General features: G+C 41.4%; 1 protein-coding gene across 2 annotated transcripts in view; it reads right to left on the reverse strand.

Annotated features, from left to right (window-relative positions):
* The window catches only part of TGFBR2 (transforming growth factor beta receptor 2), a 63,782-nt gene that overhangs the window by 2,384 nt on the left and 38,703 nt on the right, over positions 1 to 22,695 (reverse strand). For both annotated transcript variants that reach the window (XM_085538317.1, XM_085538318.1), the window contains exons 7-9: positions 16,006 to 16,802; positions 11,674 to 11,815; positions 3,095 to 3,222 (exon numbers count right to left, since the gene is read on the reverse strand). In XM_085538317.1, the coding sequence (XP_085394443.1) occupies positions 3,095 to 3,222; positions 11,674 to 11,815; positions 16,006 to 16,802 (1,067 nt within the window). The remainder of the gene's footprint in view (positions 1 to 3,094; positions 3,223 to 11,673; positions 11,816 to 16,005; positions 16,803 to 22,695) is intronic.

The raw sequence follows: 22,695 nt of genomic DNA on the forward strand, positions 1-22,695 counted from the left end.
GGTGAGGGACATGCACAGCTAGACCAGGTTGCTCAGGGCTTGATCCAGCTCAGCCTTGAAAGTCTCCAGGGATGGGGCATCCACCACATCCCTGGGCAACCTGTTCCAGTGCCTCACCCTCCTCACTATAAAAGACTTTTTTGTTTGGACCAATAGAATAAAGTAGTTTTTGGTCTAATAAATACAATCAGAATAGCTAGATAACAACTTCCCACTCAACCCATCCCTTTGCATGGCTGAATCCTATTTGTGCTGGTTTTTTTTGAACAGAATCCTGATTGCCAGCAATATCAGTCCTGACATCAGCCTTTATGAATTCTCCACAGACAAACTAAAACTGTGTGCAAATATGGGCCGCAGTCCCACAAACACTTAAACACATGTCACTCACAGATGTAACTATTTAACCTTCATTTCAATGCCGATGCACATGTTTACAGGAGCAAAAAAACAGTTGCATCTTTGTAATGCATTTTATAAACATGAGGTATTTGCCAGGAAATGGTGTGTTTTGCTTTATGACACTAAGAGCCCATTAAAAGGGATTTATCTTAAACTTCTTATTTAAAAAAATAACATTTCACAACACTACATTAATTGTATAATTTACCTAATTGTGATGTTGACTGATGTCAATGTTAATAGCAGAACATTACTGTCTGTATACAAATAACATTAGTTTTCTGATGGCATTGAAATTACAAGCAGTAAATTAAATTAAATATTAAACATTAACTTGAAATCAATAGTGCAACAAATCTCATTAAGGGGGAAAAAATGTAATATGTAAATCCATTCCAGAATTTTATCATGATGAATAATGAGTTCATTACAAAAATACGACTGCAGAGGAAGGAAATGAATATGGAAGAGCTATTACAGTAAGAGCAGCTTCTGAGGAGTTCAAAGCAGATCCTCAGCTGCTGCAAACTGTCACAGCCCCGCTGAAGCCCATGCGTCACCCAATTGTAGGTAGCGCAATGTAAAGCGCTGAAGGGATTCAGACAAAGGGAATTAAATCCACCTTCGCTAAATGTCCTGGGAGCATGTTATTGGACATTCACTTCCTGCCTTAGATTCTTAACTGAACCTTGCTGGAGCCAGCTGTGCCCACTCCAGTCACACACAAACACAGGCAATGCATCCCAGCTGGCAGGACATCCTGTGTTTTGCAATGTGGGTAGCACCAACTGCCCCCAGCACTGCTGGAACCCTGAGCCTAACATGTGCAAGGAGCTGCTGGTGCTCCCTCACCAAGGCACAACCAGCTGCGTCGCTGCTCCTACTGTCATGCCATGTGGAGTCTGCAGGAGTAGCTCAGCCCTGAATGCACACAAGTCTCTGGGCCACTTAACGATACCCATGACCTCTTCTAAGTGTCAGTGACTTCTGCTTCATTGGAGCCTTCATCATCTTCTACTACATGTATGTCATCTGACTCTTCCCAAATGCAGAACAGAAATATTTGCTGACAACTTCCACCTCTGCATTAGCATAAGCAGGACAGGCAGTGATGGATTGGTACGAAGCTAGATTTCCTTTTGTTCTTGAGAAAATGTACTGTCCTCAAGTCTACTGACTACAGATCTTCCTGTTGTTCTTCTATTTCCCTAATCAGTTCTCTACACTACTTCATTTCTTTTGACATGTTAAGACCAGGACTTTGGGATATTCTCAGAAATGTTCTCACATTGTTGCTAATCTTAAGCATTTTCTTCAATTTTCTTTTTCCTTCCCAGTGTCCTGGCTCAGGATTCTTTCCTGCTTTGTTAATTGGGCTCTTCTAAATTTCCACGTTTGCTGCTGGTTTGGACTTCTTTTTGCCTTAGTGGAAAACAAATAGCTGCAGTCAGCTCCTGATGACTTTTACCTGTTCATACTTAATTAAATATATATATATATATATATATATATATATAAAATTGCAGTCTTTTCTATTCTGTACTCCTGAGCATGAATGTAACCTTCCCAGTTCAACAGATCAGTTAGAAGACAGCTGTAGCTATAGATCATAGAAATGTCAAAGGCCTTTCAGTACTGGCAACATCAGGTATTCAGATGTCCCTCAAAACACAGCTCTCCTCCTCAGTGAGAGCATCCCTCCTCAGTAACCCTGCTCATTGCAGATGACAGGTCCAGGAATGGCGTGCACTCTGCTGCAGTCATTAGGGAGCAGATACGTTGCTCCTGGTTGGAGGAATGACTGATTACAGCCACTCACAGGACCTTTCCCAATTAAGTGTTAGACTACAATTTTAACATTTCAACTGGAATGAAAAAATACGGAGTGTTACTGCTCCTGATGGAAATACCAGCTGATCTTGTTTGCCTGGCTTTTATAAATGTTTGTGATGCTTTCCTTTTGTCTGTAAAGACCACTCAACATATTTCACTGATAAGTGGAATGACCAAGCCTCACTTCTCTGATATGGTTCTCATTTTATCTCTTCTGATAAAACCGCTCAGAGCAGAAGTTAAGGAATGCATGCTTTTGGCTCTTTTCCATTCAGCAACTGAGAAGTTGGGCTGCGAATATCACCTAGGAAGTGCCACCATGATGTGTAAGAACAGAGAAAGCTGACAGAGAGCTTCCCAACATGCCAATGACTGACACTACACTGCCCTGAATAAAAACAAACAGACTTGCTGACGACTCACTTCCTATTTTCTTAAACCTGCCAGCAGCTGGGATGCCAGTATTACTTTTCTCTGTGATAAAAAGTGCTGAGCTTTGTTTTCTCTGCTGATGGAACCCGTGTGTAAAGCTGCTCTCTTTGACCTTTCAGAGCCTGCACGCAGTATTCTTTAAGGCCCTAATTATTCTGTGGCTGTCTGGATGACTGTGGGGTCTCAGGTTTCTATTATTTTTTGTTTTAATTTGGTCACTTTCAAATTACACTGGTGGGCAGCAGAAATCCCAGTGATTTGGGAGCCGGCATGATGCAGAGCACTGTGGTGTCTGAACTATGGGCAGCACCAGTGTGACTATGTGATAGAGGAATGAGCGCAAAAAGAGACCCCTCCTGCTGAGCAGGACATAGAACTAAGGCTCAGGCTTTGGGCAGCACCTAGGTGGGCTCTGTAGTGCTCTTACCTGATGGTTAAGCCAGGAGCTGGGGATCTCGGGTCTCCCTCTGTCTCTCAGGACATTATCCTTCATGCTTTCCACGCAGGGATGTTCTCGCACTTTAGAGCCAAATGGGGGCTCATACTCTTTCACTTCTGCCAAGAGAAGAAGCAGACACAAGAGTATTCAGCTGGGCTGCATGTGTGCCAAGTGTGAAGGGAGCTGGCTGTTCTCTGGAGGAGTAGGAGCCACTGATTAGCTGCACAGTGCCACCGTTCTGCCTGACCAGCTCCAAACAAAGCAAAGCCAGTTGGCATTTTCAAATATGTTTCAAATGTGTTTCTCCCACACATCCCCTCCCTCCCTTTTTCCTTCCTAGCCAGCTAGACAATTTCCAATTAAACTCTTTAGCACATAATCATATTAGCAGCAGTCAGAGCATCAGAGTAACATTTGTGAGCCGTACAGTCTCCGCTGAGGCAAAGCACACAAGGACTTCAAGGTGAATTTTGTTTGAGCCACGTCTGCAAGAAATGGTTATGCTGGTCCCCCTTATGTCCCCTGGAGTCTCCACGTACTTATCAGGTGAAAAATAAACTGAAATCTAGGTCATAGATACTAACATGCCAGATTGCTAGGAGGAAACAGTTGCTTGAAAAAGACAAAGGTACAACAAGAAACAGTGCTGGAAGCTTCCATACTGACCTTGCTTATTACTGAGCCATTAGTAGTCTGCTCTTATTTTAGACCTATTTCCTAAAATAGGTCAGTTTCAACCAATGATGAAGGGGGGACAATTTCCTGTAGGGGCTGCTGCCATTCTAGGTTTTCTGTGCATGTTGCACATTTTCTTTGCTTTTCTTTGGGGAGAGAAAGGAAGAAGCAGACATACAGGATCTTTGGAGGAAACTCAAGAAATCTCCAAGAGCAGAAATATTACAGTAGATGCTGACACAGTGTAGAAAATGCCGTGGTTTCTTTGGGAACAGATGGAGTATTTACTCACGGGTCTAATGGCTTGCTAGTATTAGATAAAGATTTATGAAGTTGGCCTGTTCTGCTGCCTTTTATTTATTTCTAGGAATTAATTGAGGGCAAGAAAAACTGACGTGTAATCTACTAGGCAGGTTGAAGAATGTGAGTGTCTTGAAGATGTGTGAAGAAAGATGAACGAGATGGGAGACACAGTACTGTTGTATAATGTTGCAACCGAAGTTCAAATACAGTGTCCAGTACTGTTCTCTTCTCTCGAGGGGCATTTTATAGTAAATAGAACCTCTGAGAAGGGTGATAACAATGATTAAAGGCCCAGAAAGAAATGTCCTGTTAAGGGAAGAAGTGGTAACATTTGGCTTGCTTACTTTGGTACAAGATACAATATCAAAGTAATTAATGATGAAGATAACATAGAACAGATCATTCTGATTGCCTAGTCTCACGATGAAAACAAAACTAAAAGGTGGACTTCTCTCCAGAATTTCAGATACAGTCTGTAGATCTCATTACCAAATGATGGCCACAAGGTGAAGACTACACCAGGCTACAGAAAAAGAGAGGCAGCTAAAAGAATGGCCCAAGACACAGTAACAAATATTTTGGAAGGGATACTAAACTTCATGCATTAAAGTTTTCAAAGTTTAGCAATCCAACAATCGTGCATGCATTGTGACAAATTACCCCACAGATGTCTTCCTCCTTTCTTTTTGTGAACCATTTGGTGCTGGTCACTCTTCACACAATTTTGTGCTGACTGACTATAGTTCTGAAACACAAGTCCTATCTTCTCAAAAGTAGAATACTTTCTTTAAGGCCAAAGTCCACTTTGCTTTCTTCATATCAGTTTCACCCACATTATCTCAGTTAGAGATAACTCAGACAAAGTAAATTTACAGAACTTTAACTCTAGAAGTTACATGGGAAGCTGTCATCTTGCTGGTCGGCCCTGGAAGCACAATGGAAGCACAGTAGAAGCACAATGATTAAAAAGCTGATACCTTTGCATTCAAAGCTAACCAAGATTGTAGAGACTGCTGAAGAAAACTAAATAGCATGATCTGGGCACTTCCTACACACCTCCAGCAGGCATGGTTTGCTTGTGATAGTGGTTCTGGACACCCACTGTAGTCTCAGGGATCTCCTTGCAATATGCAGCACTAGCACAGAAGATGATTCCAGCCTCTAAGAGATGTTGGGACCAATCCAATAAAGGCTGCCAAAGAGCCCAGGTGAGACAAGAGCATGGGAGACATGTGGAGCAGTAGCACCTGTGTGGTGTGACACTAACAGATGTGAATGTTCCCAGCACTATTTAAGTTACTTCTTATATGAACAGGCCATCTTGAGCATGTATAGTTTTTATTTCAATGAGTCCCTGCAAGCCAGTTTTGCCCTACTGTGTTTGCCTCAAAGGAACATGAATGACAAATCAAGGGAAGCTGGTCCAGTGCTGCCTGTTCCCTCTCAGTGAACTTAATCTGAAGGCCACTGAGGTTTACAAGACTGTTCATTTCATAGAATCATATAATCAAAGAATCATGGAATCATACAATCATGGAATGGTTTAGGTTGGAAGGGACCTTTAAGATCATCTAGTTCCAACAGCCCTACTATAAGCAGGTACACCCAGACTTAAGTGCCCCAGCTCCCTCAGCCTGTCCTCATAATAGAAGTGCCCCAGCCCTGTGAGCACCTTTGTGGCCCTCCTCTGGATCCACTGCAACAACTCCAAGTCCTTCTTGTGTTGATGGCCCCAGAACTGGATGCTTCAGCTGGGGTCTCATGAGAGCAGAAGAGAGATACAGAATCATGACCCTCGACATGCTGGTCACACTTCTCTTGATGCAACCCAGGATATGGTTGGCCTTCTGGCTTGCAAACGCACATTGCTAGCTCATGCTGGGTCTTCCATCAACTGATACTCCCAAATCCTTTTCCTCAGAGCTGTTCTCAAGCCATTCTCTGCCCAACCTGTATTTGTGCTTGGAATTGCCTCTACTTGGTGAAAGGGAAAGCCTTCCTGGGGAACTGACAGGTTTCTAACACATTTCCCTCATTCAAGAAATTCCTTCTATGCTGCTTTTTTTTTTTTTTTTTTTTTTCCCTTTCTGTCAGATGTGCATTTTTGTTAAGAAGGAGAAATTGAGGCCAGATGCTAATTTTCTGTAATGACTTTATAATAACACAATTGTGCTTTTCCTCACTCTGCAAAAGCATGCAGCATCTTCTTGCTATTTATTATCTTGCTTCTCTCTCCCTCAAAAAGAAAAGCCCACTGAATCCTCCTGCAGTAAATCATCCATATGCTGTGGAATTTCAGGTGTCAGACACATTCTGGAGTAATAGCTGGGGTTATTCATGGATCATGTTGGCATGCTACAGCAGATGTAATAGGTGTCAATTTGAGGCAGGTTAAGATGCTTGTTGCTAGATACTTGTGCACAGCTATATACAGATGCTGAATCTATTTTTCATGACTTAAATGTTTCTTCTGATTGTTTTCAGACCATTCAGACACTAAAAATGACAACTGGGTGAAGTACCATAAATATCTCAGGTATTCTGGACCACAGCACTTTTAGCATTCAATAATGGACGAGTTTCCTCAACTTTAACCTCCAGCAATTAATCTTTATGGTTGTGAGCTACTTTGCACTAATAATCAGTGCACCTCTGCTTCCCTTTGACACTGACCTGGCCATAACTCTCAAAAAGGCTGGGACTTGATTTTTAGCCCTGCAGACATTACTGAAAATCTATTTATGCCTGATGAATGCTATAGAATATTTGGCAGTGGACTCCTCATGAAAAATACACCTCTTGCACGTGATCCTGTGCTTTAAGCTGTTTGTAGTGAAATTTTTTTCCTTTAAGTCAGAACTGCACACCTGCAAACCCCATCAGCACTCCCCCATGTGATATGTCTTTTTATGGATTTTTTTTAATTTTTATTTTATTTATTTATTTTTTTTGTGGCTCATCTTCTCCTGCTGGAAGATGAAGGTTTATTTGAAGAATTAAAGCAGGAATAAGGAGGAAGACAGCTAGCGAACATCAGCTGTGGAGCACAATCCATAGCAGTGATCTTATGTTTTGGAACTTCTGATCCTTTTGAAAAACCCCTTAATTTAGAGCATAGGAGGGAAAAGCCACAGAGGGGATAAATCAGTTGATGATGCAGTTAGTTACTGCGATAGCTTACATGAACAAACACACATCTGCATGTGCGTGCAGATTGTCTTTCCTCATGCTAGAAGAATCTGGGTGGTGGGTCTACATAGTTGTTGCACAAAGGGACTATGCAGAGGCTCAAAGCCATTTCAAGTTCAAGTTTAAGGAGTTGTCAGATGCTTACCTCACATTTTCCCTACATTTCCCAGATCCACTCCTTCAGAATATGAACACTAGCTGGGAAGTGTGAGGATGCCCTGGGATGAGTGAACTCACAATGCCGTTTTCCTTGCACAGACATGTTTTAAGTGATTTCACATCTGATGATCAAAGATACAGTCACCTTCTCAAAGGGTTAGGTGTGTACAAACTCTGCCATCAGAGTATGATTACAGGCTGCCTAGTCATCATATGCTGGATCCTTAAGTGGGAAAGTAGAGGAATACAACGTAAGAGTGTCCTGTGGGGAGATCTTACCTACTGCTACCTGGGCTTGTTGAAGGATGGCACTTAGTACTGTGGTGACACAGAGGATTTTTGGGATCCAAGCTACTGTTCCACAACAGTGGTGACGCTGCTCTTTGTGGGCGTACCAGATGTGGGATGCATGCCACCACATGCCACTGGTGCCATGCAGACACACCTCACTTGGGTTTCTCTTCACAAAGATGCTTAAGCCAGGGCCCTGCTGCAGAGGCCTCAGGCCTGATGCACAAGCACACACCTAACACACAGGCACAGCCCCACTGCACAGGCTATCAAAATGTTCATTGCCACCAGAAACTGTCACCTCTGTACACTCAATGTGATGAGTGCCGTGCTTTCCCTGAAGCACAAGATGCACAAATGCTTAGCTGCCAAACTGCACCTCTTGGCTGACTCTTTCCAAGCAAGCATAAGATTAACCAGCTCTTTTATTCACATTAAACAGAGCTCTGGTTAAACAAGGCTGCTATTTCAGACACAGCTATGCTGCTATACCAAAGCCAGCCACCCCTCCAGGCACTGCAACACCATATGAGCAACATTGCCATTTTCTGAGGGGCTTCTCTCCTTCCTCACCATCCCCATGCACCCTGAGGCTCTGTTCCTCTCCTTTACCCTTACTGCCCCCAGCAGTCCCCTGTCTGAAACAGCTCCGATACAAAGCAGATGGTTTCCTTTTCTTTCTAGGAGGCTGTCGTAGAAATTACACTTGCCTCAGTCGTCAAAGCTGTGTCGCTCTGAAAGCAAGAGGTTGAGATGAAAATTGTATTTCTCGCAACGTGCAGCATCTGGTGCACAGCTGTTGTGCTGAATGAAATACTGAGTTAACGGCAGCGTGGAGCAGCTGAAGTTCTCCCCAAAGTAGGATTGCTGAGTTTCTAAATATGCCTCTTAAATTATACTCCAGTGAAAAACCAGTCAAACTCGATATTTGCCTCTGTCTCCCTCTCCCCTGTGCCCCATTTCTGCTTCTCCATATTTAGCACAACAAAGTAACAGTGAACAGCACGGCCCTTCTAGAAAGCTGATCCCCACCTGCATATTTACTATGGCAGCTTCATATGGATTATGCTGCTGGGTATTTTTGCTTAAATGTCTGCTGACTGAAAAGGCCTGGCATTCTGCTGAGACTGTGCTCGACAAAGCTGCTGCAGTGAAAGGACCTACCTCCATCACCTCCCACACTCACTGAACACCTGCACACCAACTGACGAATCCTGAGAGCACCCTATGTAAAAGAAATAACTCACCCTACCTTTAGCAAGGCAATTAGCCCCTCCTCTCCCATGATTTATCCCCGTAGCATCAGGCTGGTCTTCGAACTTCCCCAGTCTTTCTCTAGTATAAGGGAGCCCACACTGCAGACAGGCTTGCACTGGGGAGACAGCACCTACATCTTTCAGGCTCTTTCAGAAAGGCTACAATTAGGTCAGTCTGCCCTGGTTTACATGTAAAGTCATTTCTCTCCACCAGGTCAGGAAATGGAGGGGTTTGCGTGAGTGGATGCAGGTCCTCTGAAGGGTGCAAGGAGGGGAGTCTCACCAGTGACAGATGGGGAGAGAAAGCAGAGAGGGAGCTGCAGACATGAGTCACTGTAAGGGCACTTCACCAGCTGGTTGCAAAGAGAGTCAGACTGCACAAACCAAGAGAAGATCAAAGAAGGAAATGAGAGAAACTGTGCAATGCTGCTGTAGCTCAGTATCACTGACATGATAAGGGAGCTGCATCCTAGGAGTTATATTTAGCTGCTCTGGGTGAAGACACTAAGCCCAAGTCCTACCGACCACAGATCTGCCCAAATACTTCTTCAGCTTCACTGGGGAGTTCAACCACCTGGAAAAATGACAGAAGTATGGAAACAAAATTCAAGAAATGTGTTTCTGGAGATGAGGATGACTGAGGGGTGGAACGAATAGGGAAAATCGAAAGCATGGGCTAAGGTCCAGCTTGAAAGCAAAGGAGATGATGGGCCAGAGAAACATCTCCTTTTCCTAAAATGATTTCAGCTCTTCTTCTCAAGGTTATAAGAGGTCAGCCTCTTCTGGCTAAACACACTGGTGACTTCCCTTCCTTATGAAACTCCCTTTATATCCTCTTTTAGGCAGTTGCCTTCTGAGAACAGCAGCAATAAGGTTTGCTCTTGCCACAAACTCCATTTTACTGTACTCAGCAAATATGAACAACAGACTCAGGCACCAGCAAAGATAAAAGACTTGACAGTGAACAGCTCATACTTATATTAATAAGGTGAGTTCCTAAGTGCAAGAAACAGAGAGAGCTCAAGAGACAGGGCAAAGATCCTTTTTCTCAGGTTTTAAATCTTCTCAGCTGCTCTTACAAAGTGCTAATGAAAGGCTGAGGTTTTGCCAATGCATTCAGAAACATACATGACCACAATTGTTAAATGTGGATAGGTTTGCCTTGGAATATGCAAGACTTCAAAAACTTGTAGTTTTTGGAGCACCATGTGTTTTTCCCCTCAAACATTTGACTAGAAAAAATATGTTTCATGTGTTTCTGCTAGCACTAGCTGTTTGCACACCCTGCTTTCCTGGCAGGGTGCAAACAGGGGCAAAACTGTTTGCCCACAGTGCAGCCCACCCACAAAGACCAAATGCTGGTCAGACAGAGGAAGAAACTGAGATGGAGGCATTTCTCCCTCCTGCACACAAACATCAACGATGCCAAGCTGCTACTGTGCAGACTGGCCTCAGAGACCTCCACGGATAGACAGCTTTGTGGTATCCCACGGATGTTAGCAGAGAAACAAGGAACAGCTATATTCACCTTCCAATAGGACACTGGTTTTCTCCTGTACACTACATTCCCCATACTGTAGTGCTCTACAGATTGTCTTGTCTCTGTTGCAGCCCTTTAAGACTCAGCTATGCCAAGTCCAATGAAAAGAGGACCTATGTGGTTTTAGTATAGAGATAACAAATCTATAGAGTCACATATCTACCATAATATCGACGTCAGCGTTATATGCAACAGCCCTGATACTTAGACTGCCTGTGAGAGTCCCGGACTAATATTAAAATGATTGCTAGACAATACAAGTAGACTGAAAAATTTTATATGTAACTTAGTCTCACTTTAGTCCCTGAAGTTAAGGTGAAAATCTTCAAACATGGCAAGACGTAATGCAGAATCTCAACAGCAACTTTTCAGATTTCAAGCACATACTTACTAGCACAGCATACTGGGAATTTTGGGTCAGCTTTAGGCAAAGTAGAAATAGAGATTTTGTTTCAAAGCCTGAATATGAGCAAGCACAGCAGCTCCTCTTGGAGCTATTTTGATACTCAGTTACATCTATTTTTGTTACTGCACTTTATACAACAAACATCCCTTGGTTTCTCATGTGGATAATCTCTTGCAACATCCCAAAAAAAGATGATCAGCAGTTACTGATTTCACAAAAGAAGAAAGATTTTTGTACACCTATGAGGGTTCTTACTGAAATGATAGTAAATGTGACACTTAACTGGCCTTCATTAGGTTTCAGAGTTAACATTCCATGAAGGCAAATGGGGGACAGTTACTGCTTCTTGGTCTAAATATTTCATGAATCATTTAGGTTGAAAAAGACCTCTAAGATCATCAGGTCCAAGTGTTTCAAATATTCTTATGTTAACAATTATTTTGGAAGAGGACAGGCAGACTGAGTCAATACATGGCTACTCAAGATGATGCAGTTTAAAGAAAAACAGGCATTAATTACCTTCAGAAGTGGCTTACCTAACTGCAAATTTATCTTTACAGCAACAGGGGAGCAATTTCTTCATGCTTTCAGGAACTTGCCCTTAAAGCCTGCTCATACACACGTGCATCTTATATTTCTGAAGGCCTGCTGACTTACAGCAGTCAGGCACACTAGAACAATAAAGACAACCACAAGAGCACTTCTATCCAAACATACTTTTATAGACAAGAAAACCAACGGTATTTACCTCCGACACCATTACAGCGAGATGTCATTTCCCAGAGGACCAAAGCCATGGAGTACACATCTGTTTGTTTAAAGGACTCCATGTTCTCAAGGTTCATCCTGGACTCCAGAACCTCAGGGGCCATGTACCTCGCTGTGCCAACCTGCAGGAGAGGAAATAGGGGAAAACACATGAGCTGCAACTGTAATTCATGTTTTGGATTCTGCTGTGATTTGACTTCAGCTTTCACAGAAATAGTGCCATTTGACACGTATCCAAAAATGCAAGCCATACTTGGCACAGGTCATGCTTTCTGCTGCCAAAAGAATCTGGCATTGTCTTGTCACCAACTTTACTTGCACCTCCCTTGGTAAAGAAAAAATGTTAAAAGCAAAGAAACAAACAACAACAGCAGCCCTTTGTAGATCCTTAAATGTTTTTAACGCTGACAAGCTTTCTCACTCTTTGGCTGTTCACTGAGATAAACTCTGTCCTCTGGGCCTGGAGCAGTTGCCATTGACCAAGAGTGTTTCAAATGAGCAAGAAACACACTGTATTCTTCTGCACTGCATATTACTAGAGAGAATAGTTTCTTTTCAAAGTGGTCTTAAAGTGGTAAATACAGGTTTGGCACAAGAAAGCTGATCAAGAAGTACTGAATGCATAAGCTCACATTTGAAGTGAAACCAAAAACTGGACCCTTTTTGTTTGAAAAGCTGTTCCCATAAAGTTTATGCATATTCAGTAATTTTCATCGAAGAGTTGAGCAGCTTTGCTGAGGTCTAGATTATGTCCTTACATTACTGATGGCAAAGTTTAAGTATCTGTTCTTATCACAAGAATAGATGTAAGAAATAACTACTGGATCACTGGGCAGTTGATTAAAAAAAAAAAAACTAAAAAATTGCTCTCCTTCTCTCTCCACTTGGAAAAAGACCAAAAATAATAAGATCAGGCAAGGACAGCTTCAGGTGGGAGATTGCTTAATCATAAGAAAAAAAAAGAAAAAGCAGAATTGGGTGATGCAGTAGGATTTGTGGTTTAAAAGGGCTATTTGTAGAGTGCACTACAGCTATTGGTCCAGAGCTCAGTGGCAAGCAGGACTACAAAAGAACATTTCAGTTATTGGGTCTGCAACTGAAGGCAGCTACATAGTAAATGCACAGCATGCAATCGGCATGCTTCTGGAAGCACACTTTATCATTCCATGCTCTGGACAAATAGGAAAAAAGCACTACAAAAAGTGTGATGCCCCCTAAGAAGACAGCAGTACAGACCAAGGACATTGCTTTGTCATAGGACTGTGCAATGTCAGGGAATTTATTTGTTAAAGACACACAAATGGTTGCAGTACCAAGGTCTTTATTTAGAGGATAGCAAAAAAAAATCTGTGAAATCAGTCCACAAGTTAAATTCCCTGTTGTATGGAAACTCTGAAAATCAAGGGTAAATATGAGCAACACCAACACATTACAGAGGTTCTTGGGATAACCATGTCCCAGCATGAGTTCACCAGCACCTTCTGGCCCTATTGAAGATGAACACACAGGAACACTGCAGCAGAGGCTGCTCCTAGTCCCATCCCTTCCCAGACACACACAAAGTAGATTCCACCAAGGAATTAGGAAAGATTCTTGTATACTATGCCCCAAAGTCCCCCAGCCCCACATCCTGCTGTTTTCAGTAAGAGTTAATGCTGCCTAAATACAGATAATTAACATTGTCACAAAAGCAGTTCTAGTTTGGCAACATTTCATTCTCCTTGCAGCACTGAAAACGATTCTGCAGCTTTGCTGCACAATGGAGGCTTATGCTCTAAGAACTGCTGAAAATGCAGAGAAAATTTAAAATGATGGTAAGAATGATATCATGCCTACCCACTTTCCATCCTGCTTAGAATTCACCAGCTGTTCCACTCTGCCTCTGTCCTTTTATCTGAATTTAGATTATGAGATTTTTGGGTCTGAGATTCTTTTTCTACACCTTGCAAAACTTGAGTTCTGGGTCTCAAATACATTTCAGGCACTTTCTCATTGCAAACACTAGATTGTTTTCTGTTCTTCTCTTCCAAAATGAACATTTTTCTTCCTGCATTACCTTTTATAAAGCTTTTGACTTTTGGAACTTCTATAGTGGAGTTCTTACATTTTTTTTCAAGTTGTTTGGGATGTTTTGTGCCCTGAGGTGTGTCAGTCAGAGGAGTAGAGGCTATAACTATCTGTGTGATTAGGAAGACCATCTGTTATAAGGCTGCCGATGCTGCCGAGATGAGGCAAATAGCAGTCTCTTGCTGGCAAATAGCAGTCCTCTGAACACAATGGGACATGGATCCAGATTTACGTATTTACATTAAGTAATGCTTGCAAATGTTAGCTGTTGTGGATGGCCAAACAGGTACATGGAAAAGACTACAAAGTCTGGGGAAAAAATGTTTCCAGTCAGTCATAAAGGACACCGGTACTGTACAAAAAATAAAGGCAGCATTTGCATCATGTAGAAGGTAGCTGTGCAGATGGGAAAGAAGATAGTTTTGTAATACTAACAACTTGCTTTGAATATTGCAGTCCAAGGCTGATCAGTAAAACGGTAAAATACTTAGATTTTTCTATTCATTTCACAGGAAACCAGAGGCTTCCTAGAATTCAAATGTGTGTCAGCTCCTTTATATACCTTCAAAAAATGGACCTCCTGATGGAAAGTTTTGCTGAGAGTGTGAAGTTCAGAAATGATACAATTGGCAAATTCTTGTGCAAAATCTCATTGGTAAAAACTACAAACAGTGCTGAAGTTGGCATGTTGGCACATTTGAGTGGGTAGCTCTTGTATGCACAGAAGAAATGAAGTTTATGTGGAGCTGCTTCACATCATCTTACACTTTGCTATGGAGAAGAACAACATTAATTTGGTCATCCCAAAACTGATTTGGCCATGAGTGGTCTCGCCATGAGTACCAAAGGGTATCAATTCTAAAGAAGCAATGTGCTCCAGGTAGTGCTGTGCTATGTTGCCAGTGTTGGTGTGGAGTGTGGGAGCAGCAGTATTAATGCTGTCCTCCTACTTCCAACTGTCTGTGAGCAGTGGCAGAGAAATCAGATTGAAATATGGGTTGGCTTTAAGCAAGGTCTCTATGGGGTTAAATTTCAAAGCCTATGACTTACACTGCCAAATATTTTGCTTTCACTGTATTCCAACCAGTCTTGTAACTGTCAATGTGGAACGACTTTACTGGACTCCAAAAAGGTTTGGTACACTGAACTGAAATGATATTTGACAGCAAGTGGTGTTTGTATAATTTTAAATATGCTTTCCTTGGTTATCATTCACTCCCAACTCTTGTTAAGAAATCCTATCAAAATGAGATCAGGGCAGTTCCCTCATACTAATGAGCCTTCAAACATCTTAAGAAAAAGATCTTAATTTGATAAATAGCAGCAAAGTTCTCACAAACTCAACAGAACACTACTGTTTGATGAGTTGTCCTTGAATGTCCCTAGATCAAAATACTAGTTCCACGCTGAGTAAAGTCAGTGTAAACAGGCATGCTTTAGATACTCACATATATGTGGTACATAACTAGGAATATAACTTCAGAAAACGTCTCAACTTTCACTACAGGAGTTTACATCAGAAAAGATGGTATTTAGTTATATTTGAAAAACTTTGAAACATTCACAAATATCCTCATGGCATGACTGTGAAATAGACGAGCATTATCCATACTACTTAGTTCAAAAAGCAACAACAGGGCAGTTATTTTCATCTGACATTATTGCACTTGCTTGCATGTCGAGGAAGTCCCATAATTTTAAATAGGTTTATTTTTGGCCTTTTAATGTGATTATATCTCTCTCCAGTTGTCTGCTTACATGTGCTGAAAACAGAGAGGACTGCCTTTACATATGCTGGGGTATACTGACACAGTAGTTTTACTCACATAAATCTAGTGCTAACAGGACTGAAAACTGTGGCTTAACCTCAAAATATGAAACACACCCTTAGCCTGTGTGTGTACATTGCAGCAGTGTGACAAATAGTAGCTAACAAGCTTTTACATGCTTCGCTGTAGGGGTATAGAAAGGAAGGTGGTGTCATATAAGTAGGCAGCTCTTTGATCAGAACAAAATCTTAGTCACACTCACAATTCCCTCAGTGCTTTAATGTGAGGTTTAAAGCCTATTTGCTTATTTAAAAAGACAAAAACAAAAAACAGTCCTTTATTTTTGATGATTTTAAGTAAAAATTGCAGCACAGCTTTTTTATTTCTCCCCCTCCCCCCCCCCCTTCTTTTCTCCCCAGGAACTGACAAATGGACCAGTTCAATATATAACATACCACCTTAAACTTTTAACTTACCTGACCACTGTTGGCCAAGTCATCCACAGAGAGAGAAGGGTCCAGCCTCAGGGATAACCCAAAGTCACAGAGACAGCAAGTTAAATCATTTTTCACCAGGATGTTGGAACTCTTTAGGTCTCTGTGCACAATAGGGGTTTTAGGGCGACCACAGGGTGTGTGATCACTGTGCAGATGGGCAATCCCTCGGGCCAAGGATCCTCCCAGCTTCCAGAGGTCTTCCCAGCTGATAATGTGCCGTGTGAGGTATTCCTGCAAGTTTCCTCTAGCATGGAAGGCAGTGATCAACCAATATTGTTTACCAAGATCCGTCTTACGCTCCTCTGCAGTCAAAAATTGGAGGATGTTCTCATGCTTAAGATTTACATCTGAAAAAATGTCTTTCTCAGTTTTCCAGGAGGCATACTCTTCATAGGGGAAGATCTTTACTGCCACAGTTTCGTACTGCTCTGATGTGTTTTGCTTCAATTTGGCTTTATACACCTCAGCAAACCTTCCTTTACCCACAACAATGTCCAGCTCAATGGGCAGCAATTCTGTGTTGTGGTTGATGTTGTTGGCACAGGTGGAGCTGATGTCTGAGTGGTCATCATCCAACATAATGGCACAAACATCACTGCAGTCTTTATGTTTCCTGGGCTTAACATTCTTCTCCCAGGCCTTGTTGAGCTTCCTCTTCTTATGAGTACGGTAAGCATAAAAGATAACAATTACAGCAACAGAAATCACCAATAAGGGGACAAGACTTATGATTGTGACTTTGGAAATTTCATCTTTCTCCTCTGGCTTATGGGGATCTGTAAAAAACAGAAGGAATAAATTAAGTGAGAGCATAGCTTTATGTGTACAGGAAGTTGTCAGTAACCTATAACATTTATCCAGCGTGCCATACATGATTTCCTCCATTAACATGAAGCAATAAAAATGATCGCTATTCCCTTATCTCAGAATGTTGTTTTGTATATAGGCCTTCACTTACCAGGACTTCCCTGTCTGATTATTTTACAGGGAGTCAGACTAGAATGAGCAAGAAGCTAACATGATTTAATAGGTTTGTTTTTCTCTCAGGCTTTTAGTACTTTATGGACAAAATCTTCCCTTTCCTGAAGACAATAGCCAAAGTCTCCTGCGCTTACTTCAGTGATAAATTCTTGATGGATCTGCCCCTTTAACCAGTAACTATAACAAAACATTAATCTTTCTATGAAAAAACCTGGATGGACAAGTAAATAGACAATGTAGCATATGAATATCGAATTGTCCAATTACTGCTTCAGATTCAATATATTTCAGAAAGATCCATATAAAGATGTCAGGAAGCCTGCTCATACATATACTGCCAGCTAATATTCAAGCACAAAACACACGCCTGCATATAACTCTGAAAAACAGAACTCATTCTCTTACTTTGATATATGAGAAAGAGTATTGCTACAACAGATTCCAACACCTGCATTTGCACAGGTGTTTGAATCCTGCAGGCACAATTAGGCATGTATGGCATATCTGAGAACTGTCACTTGCCATGCACTTTCTGTATGGATTTATGTAACTGAAAACATCCTGTGTGTATCACTTGCTGGCTGTTTACCAGCCACCCTGTTGGAAAAAAGCAGACAACCCATTCCAAACACCTTAGCTGATGCAGCCTATACGTGAACATATTCTTAGGTGAAACACATATGGATAGGGAATAGAAGAACAACAGGGACATATTTTTGAATAGAGATACATTCTGAGAACAGTGAAGAACTTATTTTAGTGGTGAGAGATGCCTCTACAACCCTAGAAGTGATCCTTCTAATTCAAAGTGAGGTATGCCTTAGGGAAAATAAACATATTTAAAGAAATGAGTTTTTCCCTGAAAACACAGAAAAGGAGGGATGATACTTATCTGAACCTGATTTTACTGGACTCATGAAAATGCACTTTGTTAGCCTATTATTTGTATTTCTTCTAATGCATTAAATGTACTGCATTATCATTCTGCAGTGGAGGGGACTGAATGGAAGAAGCCCTGATACTTTAGCATGAATGGACTAAAACAATGGATGCTGCAACCAAAATTAAGCAAGTGCTGGCAGCACAACATTGGCAGATGCTTATGACCATGTCACTGGCTCAGGTTCTCTGTACAGAGCCAAATTAATCAATAAGAAAAAAAAAAGTCTAATAAGCTCTGAGGGGAAATTGCCACTAACTGTGTTAATCTCAAGTCTATGACTCCCTGAGCAGTGCATAAGAAAAGTTTCTCAAAATGAAGGCGAGCAGTGCTGAGAAGGGTGGGGATAAAGAGTTTCCAATTAGAATAAGTGATACCTCTGATCCTTCAGTTTCATTTATAATCCCTTTTACATTGGAAACACAGCTGGCAAGCAGCAGGAGCCTTCAGCTATTCAGAGGCAGGTGACAAGACATCTGAAGAGTACGTTCTTTTTTTGGAAGAAGGCCTGAATCTCATACCAGGATGTGCTTCCTCTGTTTGAAAGGTTCATCAATCAGTGGCAGAGTAAGTAACTCAATCCTAGGATCTCTCACAGGATTTCAAAGAAGAGGAGCACCAACATTTCTAGCACCAACATTCCCAGCTAGCACACATTAATGGCATTAATTAGCAGCACCCATGCTTCACCTACACAGATTTGAATTTATTTTGTTCTTGCAAATCAACTTACTTCTTAACCCTAATCCTTCTTCTACACCTATGCAAACCACAAATCCTTATTCTCAAGCAATTTCCTCCGGTAACAGAACATTAGTAACAAGTCTATACTCATACAATAATCGCAGATTACAGGCAGCCCTTCTGTCTCTCAGTGTTTTTTTTTAACAGCCTTTACTGAAGGAGTATATTTAGTAAGTCCAATGTCACTGTCAGTAATCAGAAGATTTACATTGCTTATTCTCACATGAGTTCTTCACTCTCAGGAAATCTACTTTTAAAAGCCCAAGGGAAACTCTGGACTCTGGAAGAAGATTGACAGTTGTGTTCTGCTTCCAAGTTCCGGCTGCAAGAAAGCCGTGGTTCTATAAATCAGATAAAGCACTTTTGATGAACATTTAGAGTTCTGCCTTTGTTTGTGTGTATTGTTGTTTTTCTCTCCCCTTGGCCACCGAAAAGAATGCTTAAAGTCTGGAATGTAACTAAGTTATATGTCATCTGCAATCTATACCATGTGTCCTACTTTTTAACAAAGATAAACATGCCTTTTTAGGGCCTTCTGCTTTGCCAGTAAGCTGCTCAGATATATGAAACACAGACATCTTTCTAAATAAGGGAGAAAAAAAGAGAGACGTATAAGACATCAGGCAGACTAAGGTAGTTGGGTACATGTGCAGGTCTAATGGAGTATCAATTCATGCAAGTCTCTATTCCTTTACTGCTATGGGTACACTGAGGGTCTCTGGTTATTCCTACAATGTCTGAGTGCAGGCTGTACTGCCTTGATCTACAGCTGAGATGTCTCTACCAGACTTCAGACTCTTTAGCTCTTCCTCTTTTTGCATAAGGGAAAGCTCTGCCAGCGGTGCAGGGGAATTTCTGGGTAGAAGATAGAAACTGTTGATGTTGCAAATGTCACTTGAAAAAGAATGAAAAAAAAAAAAAAAGATAATCAAAGCAGAAGCAGAGCACTTCCCCTGAGCGCTGTATCATCCTGCACCACTGCTGCAAAGTGACACATCCACTTTGGCAACGTCCTGTGAAGGAAGTAGAGGCAGGGGGTAAAAAACACATGGTTACACATCTTGCACATAGGGTGCAAGAAAGGTGTTGTGCTCATTATCTACTGTCTTAAGAGCTGAGAAGTTCCACTCTAGGCTTGGGAAGAGCAAGAATGACCACCAAACAGAGAGAGTTGGGTGCCAGGACTGGCCATGCATAACCCTGGGCTTAGAATGAAGGGATGGAGCTGCCTGTCAGCAGGATTAAAGGTGGCAGCAACAGTGAATAGTTGTTGGTGCTAAGGGTCAGCCCAAGCAAGGCACTTCTGGAACCTCCTCTGATTCTGACTTCTGATATGAGCAAAACAAAATCAGCCCCTCCAACACAGGCTATGTTTGGGGTATTTCTGAGTTGAATTTGCATACCAAGTCAGGGCAGGATCAAAATGAAGAGTGTATCTGTATGTTTGCATAGTGGCTAGCCAACATTTTCTGGCTTGACTGCAGGAATCTAAGAATAAACATGTTCATTGCTTATAAATAAATACCTATGACTCAAACCCCGTAATTTCAAAAATGGGAGCAGCTCCCTCTTTCTGGGCACTGTTCTGAGCAAAACCTGTCTGAACAAACAGGTAAGGAAATGGTTAAATAAAACAACCTTTCAGGTTTTGCCAACATACTAGTAAAAACTTTCCCCACCCAGAACTATCATTCAGGCAGATCAGTTCTTTCTCAAGCTTCAAAAGAACCTATTAATATAGCATAACAATAGAGAAGTCTAGCTAAAAGAAAGTTTCCTGTATGTGGTTTAAATTGAGCACAAGCCATCTGCACAACCCTCAGCACAATCTAAACCTTTAGGGAATAGGACTCAGGTGCCAAGGAGAACGGAAACTGCATTCTGTCACAAGCCTTGAAGGCACAACACTGGTTGCCTGTAAATCCTTTAGGTTTTAGACATCCTTGATGTCTACGACTGACCTCAGTGTCACTGAACTTTGGAAACAAGAAATAAAACAATGTCAATAAAACTGAGACCCATGCTCAAAGCACAAGCACGCAGCTGTTACTGACAGAACTACTTCAAAGCTGTTGCTGGTTGTGTTGTTTCTGAAGTTGCTGCCTATTCATCCATTAGTCAATGCCACACAGCAGGACAAAAATATATTCCACACCAGCAGCACTGAGGCTAGATCTATCAATACTGATGGATTACAAGCTTGTCTAGTGCTTCACAAATCTTCAGAAACACAGTCACAGAATCTGGGCCCAGAAGGTGGCCTGTGATCCAGTTATTTTGCAAGCTCCTGAGACACAAAGCAGCCCTTTGAGCTGAGTGAAGGACAGCTGCATTTTGCAGCAACTCTGAGGTTTCAGAGTTTGGTTTCAATTCTACACTGGAATGAAAACTAACACTTTCTGAATGTTTTGCACAAACAGAATTCTGTTCAAATGCTGCAATTTGGCAAGAGATGTGTTGAATCCTGATCAGTGAGGGGACCAGTCTGGGTTAGGGAGCTTCAAGTTCAAGTTCTGCTCTATTTGATTCAGAGAGGAACTTTCCATCTTCGATAATTCTGAATCAGCCAAAATGTGAATTTGAATCTTACGTGCTTACTGACTTCTAGGCAAAACTCTAGGTAATAAAACACAAAAAAAGGTCTGCCCATCTCTTTAGTGCCATTCCCTGGATGAAAACTAATTCCATAAAACTTTTTATTTCCAGTGAAACAAAGTTTCACAGACTCTGAGCAACTGCTTGCGGTAACTTATTTTACAGAGGAATCCTCAAGTGATAATAAAATTCAATAGCTTATTGTCTTATGTTTCTCCCTGATTTAGGTCTTTTCAGAATTAAGATGGCTTAGAAATCTTCAGCAAATCTTTTTTAGTTAGGAAATGTCGGTTATCAAAACAGAAAATTGATTAGACAAGACAGTCCTGCACTTTGCTCTGAAACGCGTGTCTTGTGAATGAAAGTGGTCTAAATGTTGATCCAACTTCTGTATTTAGGAACTTCTGCTAATTTTATGAGCACTGTTTATAAGCTTTGTGTAGTGGGGAGATGAGGTGGTGCTTTATTATTATTATTATTGGGAAGGGGGTGCTTTTTCCTCAGTAGAAAGTGGTTAATTCCAACACAAAACATATAGAAATAATAAAAATCAAATGCTGTGCTTCAAACTAACCTGCATTTATTTACTTAATTAATCTATTTATTTAAATCTTGACAGTTTCCTGGAAACACTTTAATTTTCCATCCCTGATGAAGATGAAGAAATTTTTTAAAACTTCATATATTTGTAGGGCAGGAAATCAGCCCCACCCCTCCCTCTCTATGCTGAGCCATTTGATGGCAGAAGATGTAGATTACTACATTTTAAAACCAAAGCAGATTCTGTGTTGCTATACAGAGTAAAATAAACCATGGCATTTCTTGTACACTTTCCTGAAAGTTAAATAGCTAAAGCCAGTTTCTGAATTCCCCCATACTAAGTAATTCAAGACTGTAAAGGCAAGTAGTTTGCATCTGAGATGTCCGTTTTCATATTTAGTCTAAAGAGGAAACTGTCAGGACATCTGAAAGCCCATTGTCAGGATCTGCTGAAGCAGCCTTCTGGAGAGGTATGAGCACTGGTAATTGGCAGGTATATTTGTCCTTCTGCATAAGCTCAGCAAGAGTGGAATTGACAGCGTAGAGCCATCTCTAGAGTCTACTTCTACAGTTGAGCTTCTGAAGCATCCTCATAGTTAAAATCTGGGTGCTAAGGATGTTTACTCAAAGGTGTGGGAACTCATTCCCTTGACCTTTCAGCTACTCACCAGTCTGAATGCCAATGCAGCACTCAACATTTGGCTGCTGAACTGGGCCCAGCCATCAGAGCACTTTATAGAATCATAGCATTATTAAAATTGGAATAAACCTCTCAGATGATCTAGCCCAACTGCCAACCTATCCTCAGCATGCACACAAACCACATCCTTTAGTGCCACATCCACATGCTTCTTGAACACCTCCAGGGA

Source organism: Coturnix japonica, chromosome 2, assembly GCF_054131305.1.
Source record: "Coturnix japonica strain WE chromosome 2, WE-NBRP24, whole genome shotgun sequence".
In the NCBI taxonomy this organism is placed as follows: Eukaryota; Metazoa; Chordata; class Aves; order Galliformes; family Phasianidae; genus Coturnix; species Coturnix japonica.